The following is an 11003-nucleotide window of genomic DNA, read 5'->3' as shown; positions in this document are numbered from 1 at the left end:
CCTCACCTGGGAAGAGCGCAATGATAATACCAACATGGGCCAGTGAAGCAACGTCCTCCACAACTAGACTGAAGAACAAAAGGACAGCAACTTGTCTGCTCTGCTTCCCAGATTCCCCAATGCTGTTCCCCTCCCCCAATTCCCCAATAAAATCTTTATTTAAAAAAAGTAAAAAAAAGTAAAAAAAAAGGCAGGACGGGAGGCAAATTGATCAGAAATGAAGTTTACAGGAATGGAAAACAAGACCACCAAAGAGCTTTTTTTTAAAAAAAACAAAAAACCTTGTGGCGAAACAATTACAGGACTAGCTCCTCCCATGCTTGCTACGATAATATTTTATTCATCTGGCGACCTTCACTCTCCAGAACAAGAAGAAAATCCTGAAGTCAACCAAAAACGCTTAAGAGCAGCCCCCAAACGATAAAACTCAGGTATCTGACTTTTATATCATTCTATCAAGTCTACCATCATGGCAGGTAATAAACAGACAGACGACCCCATCAAGAAAGCATAAAAAAAAAATTTTTTTTAAATAAATTTTTTTACTATGCTAAATATATTTTCAAAAGAATGTTTTGGCAAATTTCAAACATCAGGAAAAACATTTCTTTAGAAGCTCTGGTTTCCCCAACAATCTAAGGAAAACGATGTGTGGTTCTATTGCTTAAAGGTGTCAAGTCCCTTTACGCTTCTAAATATCTGGCTTTCAATACAATATCCACAATATCTGGATTACAAAATTTGGTAGGTAGGACTCAAATCAAATTTAAACAGCCACTCAATTTCCCAATTTTAACAAAAGCAAAACTAGATAAACGCAGCTCTTTATAACAATAAAGACTCAAGGACAACCTGCTTTCATGGTCCCTATCAAGTACACAGTTCCTAGGAGAAACCCGGGAATTTGACTCCTTCTCAGTTTCATTGGAAAGGGATACCCAAAAGAGTGACACAGAACCTGACTGTAAATGTTGCAAGGTTTAAACTATCAAAAAAAGACGCATTTTAAATAACAGTATCAGAGGTAAATGTTCACTTAGCATTTGTTACAGTCTGAGGACTATGGATAGCCCCCTTCATCCTCACAGCAGTCCTCAAATCCATTTTCCAGATGGGGAAACTGGGAAACTGAGTCTCAACTTGCCCGAGGCCATGGAGCTGCCAGGCAGCTGGCATGGAGCCAGTGGCTTAGCTCCTCCCTGCTGCTCTGCTACGCTGTCTGTTCAAAGGACCGTTACTGCAGATGCCCAACTCCTTCTACAACCCAGGTCGCATTCTTAATGCCTGGGCACTGGACAGCGGCCCACTGGGAGCCTCTCTTACCACTAAGTCTCCCCAGGCAGCCAGCAGGCCCAGCCCGGCCTCAGAACCTGTGAAATACCTTGCTGAGAAAGCTGCTGCTCACCCTGGCCACTTCCTTGAGACACTGGATTTATGGCTCATTATAGCGTTTTAATCGAAGAGACTGACATTCCTCTTTTAAAGGGATTTCATGCTTCATTTTTCCTGCTCTGTTTCTGGAGGCAAGAAGGGCTAAGTGCAAATCACCTCTGCGAGCTCCGCCCAATCCAGACATTCCTCTCCCCTCCAGCCCACCCCCTCCCCTTTAGTCCAGTCCAGGCTGAGAACTGACATCCAACAGCTGCACTAATCTCTCCCAGTTGCTGGGAGCAACAGTGTGGGCCCTGTGACAGGGCCCTGGCCAGCGGCGGGTGGCAGCCTGCCCTCCCCACGCCCAGGAATCTACCAGGCTGCACACTGCCTCCCGACACCCCTGCTCGGACTGTTCAACCAAACCAACGTGGTGTGAAGCAGGGGCAGGTCTAGGACTTCACCACGGGAGGGCTGGGGTAAGCCCAGAAGCTGGGGGCTGTCCCTGCCCAGCACAGCCCAAGTCACTGAGAGGCCCCTTGGGCAGGATGGAGAGGGCGCAGTCCTGACAGAGGCACCTTCCAGCTTCCTGGTTAGAGGCAGGGGTGAGGGGTGGAAAGAAGGGGAGTGTCTTCCCCTCCACCCTCAGCCACCAGCATCATTTTAAATCTGCTTCAACCTGGCCAAGCCTCAGCCACAGAACACAGAGACTCTTAAATACAAGATGCTGACAAACCCTTCCCTATTTTTAGAATGGCATTTAACAAGTGAATTAGGACCAATGCGATGTGAGTTACTCGGAGGCTCTTCCTGCAGGTGGTGGGTGTGAGTGTGTGTGTGTGTATGTGTGTGTGGGGGGTGCAGTAAAGGGAGTTGAACACTTCTTGGAACACTTGAGAATCCAAAAGAAAGAAGGTTCTGGCACCTCTATCCACTGCCTAGATGAGGGCTGGCCCCCAGCCCCAGCTCCACGCCTGCAGCAGCCCTTATCCCCCGCTCCCCTCACACAGCCATGCCTGTCATAGCCTGTTTGGGTTCCCCATGTACTATTTCCTGACACAGATTTAAAGGCATCACCTTTAAAATTTAAAATCGCCTAACAGACAACTAAGGTCAATAATTAGACCAGAATGAGAAGGGCGCCGAGTGGAAAAAAGGCAATGAAGGGCTAACACCTGATATAAAATGCCAAGGGGTGCTGCACCAGCTGATGAGGCGCCCTCTGCTTGGACCACAGGCTCCATATCCCTCCTGGCCCTGAATTTATCCCTTCGCTTTGTTTCAGAACCGCCCCTTTACTTGTTTTCTGACTGGCCCCTTAGGGGCCCTGTCTCCAATAGCACCATTTTTCCCCTCAAGTCTGGTCAAATGCCTGACACATAATAAGCACTCAGTCATTTGCTGGGTATCTTTCTTTTTTCTTTTCTTTTCTTTTTTTTTTTTTTTTTAAGATTTTATTGGGGAATTGGGGGAAGGGGAACAGCGCTGGGGAATCGGGGAAGGGGAACAGACAGGTAGACACATTGCTGTTTTTATTCTTCAGTCTAGCTGTGGAGGATGTTGCCTCACTGGCCCATGTTGGTATTATCATTGCACTCTTCCCGGGTGAGGCAGATTGGTTGCCAGTCATTGGTCAGCCACTCACAGCGGCTCCTGGCCACTCACGCTGGCTGCCAGCCACTCACGTAGCTCAAGGCAGCCCACTGCAGCCCCGCTGCAGCCTACGCCGTCGCCAGCGACTCACGACAGCCCAGCTCCAGGTGGAGCTGTTGTTCATCATCTTGGCTGTAGAGGGCAGTGTCACTGGCCCTCATGTGGGATCTGAACCGCAGCCCTGCTGCTCAGAGCTGGCATTCCCAAGCGAGCTCTTAACCAGCTGAGCCACTTGGCTGGCCCCTGTTGGGTCTCTTTCAATTGGAATAATTTAAAAATGATTTGTTACCTGATCTCCTTTAATCAGGAAGCCATGTAAGATTACACAACTTTTGCCAAGTTTTTCCCCCCTCTGCAACCGCATCAACATGGTGACCCCCTTGCTGTCATCTGACCCAGCCATGCTCTGGTCAGCCTGAGATAAGTTGTTCAGACACAAGACCAGGGGCCTCCAAAGCAAAGCCGCTGCCTCGGAGCCTCCCTGCCACCGCGGGCCTGTCCTGACCATGCACTGTGTGTGCGCGCGGTGGGCTGCCGAGCCTTGAAGATGCATCTGTTCAGACTGAGATGGGCTGTGATCAGACCACACACCCTGGACTGCAGAGACTTAGCATGTAAACAAGAATGTAAAACATATCACTGACAATTTTTACAGTGAAACTATATTAACATTATATTTGGGATATATTGGTATAATCAACAAAGCATGATCAATTTCCTTTTTTAAAAAAAATATGGCTATTAGAAAATTTTTAAATGATCCAGGTGCTGACTGGACATCCCTCCCAAGCTAACTTTATTCATGGCAGTGGACGGCCTGTTACTCTGTTCTATTCTTATAACCAAGCAAGATATTCAACACCCTGAAACATCCTCGCTCAGGGATGTCCTCTTTGGGTCCACCTGCTCACTGAACACTCACTCTGCCCCGTCACCTCAATAAGCCCTGCCCTTCTGGTCTCGGGAGCTGTACAGAGTGGCCGATTTACTGCTGGTCACGCCAGGACGCGAGCAACAGCCGGCACCAAGAGTCAGAAGCACTCCAAGCGGCTTCGTGTCTTCCTTTTGTTCTACGCTGACACTTCGTTAATGTGAAACACAGGGGAATGGAGGAAATCGGCCTCAGTGTTTACAGTTTGGATTTCCAATGCATTTTATTAAGAAACAATGGGCACCTTGCCAGCTTTGGGGGTGGAGGGTAAGGGGAGGAGAGAGAGAGAAGCTAACAGCTGTTTTGAGTTAAAAACTTTCTGTCTAAACTGGTAGCATCCATCCCACTGTGGTTCTGCTGCCTTTGGAGTCTGCAAATGGAGTTGGTCTATTTTAGCTCTGAGTTAACAAGCAGTTTCTGCCACTAGCGACTGTCACAGTTCACTGCCTGGCTGGGCCCTGCCGCTCCTGCCTGCCCGCCCCAATGGCCTCCTCTGATAGCAGGCTATTATGTGGAACGGCAGAGCGGAGAGGAGAGAAGGGAAATGAACTATGTTCTGTAATCAACTCCTTTTGGTTTCCAGATGCAAGTCCCACCCCATCTAGCAAAAGCCACCAGACAGGGAATGGCCTGGCTGTTCCCCACAAGGGATGCAAGGCAGCCCCTCCTTGCAGGCCCTGCCAGGTGCCATGGGCACAGCATCCAGGGCTCCAGTGGGAGGGAAGCTGCCAGGAGGGGCTGAATCCCCGCCAGACTATAAAACTTCTCCGGTCAACCCCTCACCAAACAAAGGGTGTTACTACTGAGCAGGCAGGGAAAACACACAGGACCTGAGGTTGAACTTCGTAGCCTATCGGCGACCCCTGTGGCCTAGGAGTCATGGTGAGTGAATCACCCACTGAATCGTGCAGAAAAGAACAACCAGTGCCCGGCGCCATTCCCATCTCCATCCTCTCTGCATAGCAAGCCCAGCCTGTTCCTGGAGTAGGTGCTTGTCCAGAAGGCCCCGCTCCAGAAGAACCTACACCCTTGTCCAGGCCAGCGTTTAAGGGGACACTTGATCTTTATCTATCACTGCCATACACTGCTGTGCTGGCCCCAGCCACTCAGAAGTCTCTCCTGAGAGTCCAGTTATTTTCCCTGTGAGGTAGAATGATCTAGAAAGGGCAAATGGGTAGTTCCTAATATCTGAGCACAGAATAAAACATGAAATGGAATCAAACATAGGGAGGAACTCAGAGACTGGTCGTGTGTCTACCTGGCTGTGCTGGATCAGATGGCTGTTCGGCAGAAATGGGACTTGGGGGTCCCCAGGGCTCTTCCTGCCTCTGGCTACAATTCGCCACGCGAGGGTCATCTGGCAACTTCACCTTTGTTTGCTGAGGTCCTCAGCCTAGCAAACTATTTCAATATTAATCACCCACCACAAGCCCACATCCTGGGGATGGTCTACGTTAATGAAACCATGAAGTTCCTGAATCTCTCAGAAATACAGGGCCTTTCACAGGAGGAGCTAAATTCTTTTTCTTGGTAGACAGAAGAACAACTGTTAAGAGACAGGTTTCAGAATCACAGACTCTGAGGCCCAAGAGGGAACACGGGGATGCTCTGGCCCAGCTCCCACGTGAGCAGAGACCAACTGGGCCCCAGGTCCACGCCCACTCCTGCACACCGTGCAGCGTCCCGAGATGGGTGACTTACGTAAAGACATTTCCTAGCACTTCAACTGCGCAGCAGTTCAAACTCTTCATTAAGTCCTTTTCCCCCCAATGGAAAAATGTCAAGTTAATGTGATTAAGGATAATGATATTTGACATGGCTTTAAGTTACCGTACAATTAGGCTTTCCCCCAACACAAACGTCTTCAGCTTGCTCAGACCTTTTCACTACTAAGTCACGACCAAACATGTATCTTTAAGGAAGGAAAAATACTCCATATTATCGGTGAGTCACACAGATGTCCAGGTTTCTACACTCCCAAGCTGTCACCTGAGACCCGAAGCTGCAGCCATGTATGCGGTCACCTCTGCCCTGGTAAGCCTGGCAGACATGCTGCTTCCCAGTCCTGCCCTGCACCAGGGGTCCCCAATGGCACCTCGTTCACTTCAGTGCTTAAAGGCTATGGCATAACATTTTAAAGTGGCAGTTCTGCAGGAAAAGGTTCCAAGCCTATCTGCTCACTAAGAACACAGGACTTTCTGCTTGATGAAAAAGTTCTCAGAGAAGGTAGGGAAAGAAAGCCGAGTCTTCCACCCCCCATTCCCCCAGATTCTGCTGGAAAGTCATATTACCATCCACATTTTCTGCCTGGGAAGGCTGAGGATAAGAAAAACCAGAGCCAGTGAAGATCTAAAACCGAAGCTGGAGCAGAAGAACAATCACCTATCACTGTGCTCCTGTGACAGGCTTCACTTTGGGTCAGATGTCTTAACACGAGGTAGTACCTGGTCTTACCCCAAAATGCGTTCTTAGTGTTCGGTGCTACCAGTCCAGTCCAAACACCTACAGACACCTGGCATGCCTTTCCTGTCCTTACCACACACTCATGCACACTAACAATCATTTGGGTTGCAACACCTCTGTGAAGACAATGTGTCTGCTGCCAAAGGTCCCTGTGAGAGGAGCTCAGGGTGATGGCTCTAGGGGCCTCGCCGGGAGTGAAGGAAGCAGACGGAACCTCAGTCTGTGTAACCACAGCCACCTTCTGTCTCACACCTTTCGGTCCGACTTCTTCCCTACACCATACACCGTTCTTAACGGCCTTACTCACATCATCACACCCAAGTTAAATCATTTCAGCCCAGTGTGGAGTAACGGAAAAGAAGAATATGCCAGAAGAAACGGGAAACAAAAAGACCTTTCCAGAGTAGATATATTCCACCTTTTCTCCTACCTTAGTGGGTTATCTGAGTGCGTCTCCATGTGGGTCTCCAGTCCATACTTGCAAACAAACTCCTTGAAACATACTGGGCAGTGAAACACTTCATCAGCCTTCTTTTTCAAGTCACCCAACTGCCCATCTTCTACCATCTTTGGGGAAAGGAAAAAAAAAGTGCCGTCATGAAGGTGGCCCCTCACGTGTGTTTGCTTCTGAAGAGAAGCCAGCACTAAATCCAGCGGCTATCTGAAAACAAAAGGATGCTTGCTCCCTCCGTCCCAGGTACGAAATATGCCACTGACCAGTCGCTCATTCATGTGACAAAAATTCACTGAATACTACCATCCACCCATTCACCCATCCATCCATCCATCCATCCATCCATCCATCCATCCATCCATCCATCCATCCATCCGCCCACCCACCCTCAACCCACTCATCCACTCAAATATTTAGAGAGCATCTAGCATCTAACAGGCACTGGGAATAAAAGAGTGAGGACAAAAGGGTCCCTAACACTTATGGAACTCCCACTGTAGCTGGAAAAACAGAAAAAGCACAAGAATAATGAAAAAGCTCATCATCAGTGGGTGCAAGCGAGGGGGCTCCACAGAGGAGGTGAACAGATACTCTTTTCTGCAGACACCTTACAAAACAGTGTGGAAAACACAGTTAAAAGCTTAGGGTGCAGGCCTGCCAAGTCCCCAAAACTGTGCGAGTAAAGCCCAGAGGTATCTGCCCCGAGTCCCGTGGCTAGGCACATCTGTGCTGGAAGCAGAGGACCTTTTTAGCAGGTGCAGGGTCTTCCTTCTCCGACTCGGCGTCATGACTCAGTTTCCTTTTGGAGGACAGCCGCCTGCGCTTCAGTGGGGATGGAGGGGCTGCAGCGGTAGCACTGTTGGGGTCCTTCTCATGAATCTTCATATGTCTGGAGAACACAAACACACACACACACACAAACAATGTGATTCAGCCAGCAACTGAGCTGGTTTATTTCTTTTACATTTTTTCTATTTAAACGTTGGTACATTTTCTTTAGTTAAGAGACATGGAGTATAATTTACACAGTGACTTCTCTCTTTTTAAAACCTTATAACCTGAATCCCTCATAAAGCTCTTGCAAGTGCTCTCTAAAAAAATGTCATTTGATGCCTTGCTGTCTGTTGGGGGCTACTCATGAACTTCACTGGCACTGAGATAAAAACAAGCTCTGATGACCTGTTCTTACTGAGATAAAGTAAATTATTTGAGGACACATAATTCTATAGAATAAAGAATTCCCAGATACTGCTATTTCATAAAGCAAGTAATCACTCTATTTGCCCCAGAACTCAGCCCCCATCTCCTAGTGGTACATGTTCTTTCTGTTGTGCCTTCTGAAGCACGTTGGGGGTCAAATTTGAGAAGTGCCGACAGAGCAAATGTCTGGAGAGCTTATTAAGACCTGAGAGCCTTTCCCTGTTGTTCGTGGTATTACATGGATTAATAGACCATGAGAATAGCTGGAGCAATGAATGAGGAAATTACATGTTGCAACCCTGACACCTACGGGACTAGGAGTACACATATAAGGAAGTATTACCTATACACACTACACGTATATGGATAAAGAGAGGCTTATGGATGACCTGATTTAAGTGACCTAACTTTATCAAGTTCTAAAACAAACATCCGAAAAACAAGGTCCCAAGACCTATAGGGAAAGGAAGAATGACGTTATGCAAAACGATAGTCAGACTCAATTTCCTTGCTTTGTGACAAAAAAAAGTTTAGCTTTCCTAATGACAATCATCATCGCCATCATCTCTGACTGGGGTTAAACTGTGCCAGGTGTAGGAATGGAGCCTCAGCTTTTTGTAAATAGCTCTTTTATACGATTATCGTTAACGGCGAAGGTCTCGGGCACGGAAAACGGGAGCCAAGTTCTCACAGACGATCCTGTCACGCTTTTAAAAGGAAGTTCAGCTCACTTTCTGCTGTGCCTTCTTCGGAGGAGGCAGGATGAGGATGAAAAGGTGAAGCAGTTCGCGCCCCACAAGCAGCAACCATCAGGCTCTCAGGCCACCAATTCAAGGCCTGGGCTAAGACCAGGCCTTTCCCTCACATAACCCTTGGCTTGCGACGCCTGTGAGACCTCTTTTCTGAGTGTGTGGAGGTAAGATGCTGACTTCTCTTGTTCTGCTCCTACAGACATACTCTAGAATGTGGAGGGGTCCCCGCATCAGCCCTGCCCCAAGAGCACCGGCCCAACCCTCAGCCGGCAGCTGAGATGTGGCTTAACCTCTGTTCTCTGAGGGGGATCAGTGTGGGGGGAGCAGAAATACCTACTGGGAGAGAATGGAAAGGCGTCACAGCCATCGTCCTAATTCCTTGCTTAATTACTAGGGAAGGATGCTTTATTATTAGCTCTTGGTCACCTAAAGCCTTGGGAAACTTAATGGAAACAAATAGCCTTGTCCTCAGTATCTGCTTTGTTAGGTGATTTAAGGCGACCATCAGTTAATATCAGCATTTGGAAGGAAAAAAGAAAGACTGCCAAGTTTCTTTTGACATTGATTGTACAGCACATTCCAACTTTAGAAATGTAAAAAGAAAATAAAAAAATCTTTTTTCGAAGCATCTGAGAATTGAAGAAGAATGATACTAAGAGATATAAATTAGTACCAAAACCTACCTTTTTCAATGAATCGCTTAAAATTAATTTAAAAAAAGTTAATACTCTTTTCAACAGTCGACAGGTTACTTGTGCCAATGAACACGAGGCTACAATAACCTGTGAGAAATGTGGAAATTGACACCTGTCAGCAGTTCAGTAGCTCATTTCAAATTGTATCTTTTCTGTCACGATACTAGTATTTATAAAATCCAATTCTTGGGACTTATGACAGAAGTTATTTTCACAGACAGAGGAAGAGGAGGGACCACAGCGAGCACTCAAGGAGGATATGGGGGGAACTCACACAGATTATTTCCATTTTGCAGATAAAGCAGTTGAGGTGTGGAGAGGCTAACACACCCAGGGCCTCACAGGTGTGCCGACTCCAGAATCCATGCTTTTACTCCAACATCTTTGGATCTGCGTTTTGAATCACAGGCTGCCATCTTAGGGCTCGAACCTGAACCCAGACACTTCTTTTCTGAGGGACTGTGGCCCGAAGCCCAGCAGTTGTTACCAAACTATAACCAAATTTCAACAGGGAGTGAAGGGTCGGGCCAACATCAGGCAGAGAACGTTCCCCACCTCTTGTCCTGTCTTATTCTGAAAAATTGGGGATGCCCTTGAACTGCATCACTACCAAAGGCAGGGAGAGGAGACTGGATCAAAACAGTCTCAAGAGCTTGGTGTCAAGTACAGGCTGCCGAACACATCTACCCACTCAGGTCTCCGACTGAGCCCAGTCAGAGCCCCGGGTTCAAAGCTCAAGCAATGTTCCATTCTGGGGTTAAATCTCCGGTTGCTGGCCAAGACACGGGGTGTTCCCAATCTGTCCTGTCAGCTACTTAGTGACCAACAGCTGCAGGCTCATTTAAGAACTGAATTCAGCCAATAGTTGGGCTGCCAGTGTTCGGAGCTCCAGCCATTTGTGAAATTGCATGTGATCTGTAGTTAACGATTCTCCCCACACTGACCCCTACTCTTCTTCCCTGGCCTCTGATAGGAGCAGCAACATTAGCTGTCCATTTCCTCCCAAACACGCACAGGAAGTGGGGCGACTCACCATGACAAAGCCAGTCATGGCCTCTTTTCCGCAGAACGTGGCCAAAACAGAAAGAAGGGCTAGTGGGGAGCATACAATTCTGTTTCTCGTCTTTAGAAGGCTTGGGTCTGTTTTCTCTCAGGTTTTGTTTCAAGGGCTAATTCATTAATTACCATGTACGTTAAGAATCAGTAAATTACCACAAGCCTCAGAACTGGAAAGGAGCTGAGAGAGATGCTATCCAGCCTCCCACTCAGCACAGAAAGTCCTCTCCACAGCATGCTGGAGAGACCGTCATTTAGTTCTGCTTGTATACTTTCAGCCACAAGGACTTCTGCATTTTCCACAGTGCTAACTGTTAAAATCACCTTCCCCATGCTGAGTCAAAAATTCCATCCTTTCTTTAAATGTCTGTCTGTCCTCTGGGGCAACACAGAATCAATCTGCATTCTCTTCCACATGGCAGTCCTTC

At 47.7% G+C, this 11003-nt stretch overlaps 1 protein-coding gene across 1 annotated transcript in view; it reads right to left on the bottom strand.

Annotated features, from left to right (window-relative positions):
• RREB1 (ras responsive element binding protein 1) overlaps positions 1-11003 on the bottom strand; it is a 144384-nt gene that overhangs the window by 42704 nt on the left and 90677 nt on the right. Inside the window, exons 7-8 of the mRNA XM_019666546.1 lie at positions 7617-7761; positions 6849-6985 (exon numbers count right to left, since the gene is read on the bottom strand). Coding sequence (XP_019522091.1) covers positions 6849-6985; positions 7617-7761 — 282 coding nt within the window. The remainder of the gene's footprint in view (positions 1-6848; positions 6986-7616; positions 7762-11003) is intronic.

Source organism: Hipposideros armiger, unplaced genomic scaffold (assembly GCF_001890085.2).
Source record: "Hipposideros armiger isolate ML-2016 unplaced genomic scaffold, ASM189008v1 scaffold_474, whole genome shotgun sequence".
Lineage (NCBI taxonomy): Eukaryota > Metazoa > Chordata > Mammalia > Chiroptera > Hipposideridae > Hipposideros > Hipposideros armiger.
The sequence above is the reverse complement of the archived record's forward strand: the minus strand, read 5'-3'. Positions and strand labels throughout refer to the sequence as shown.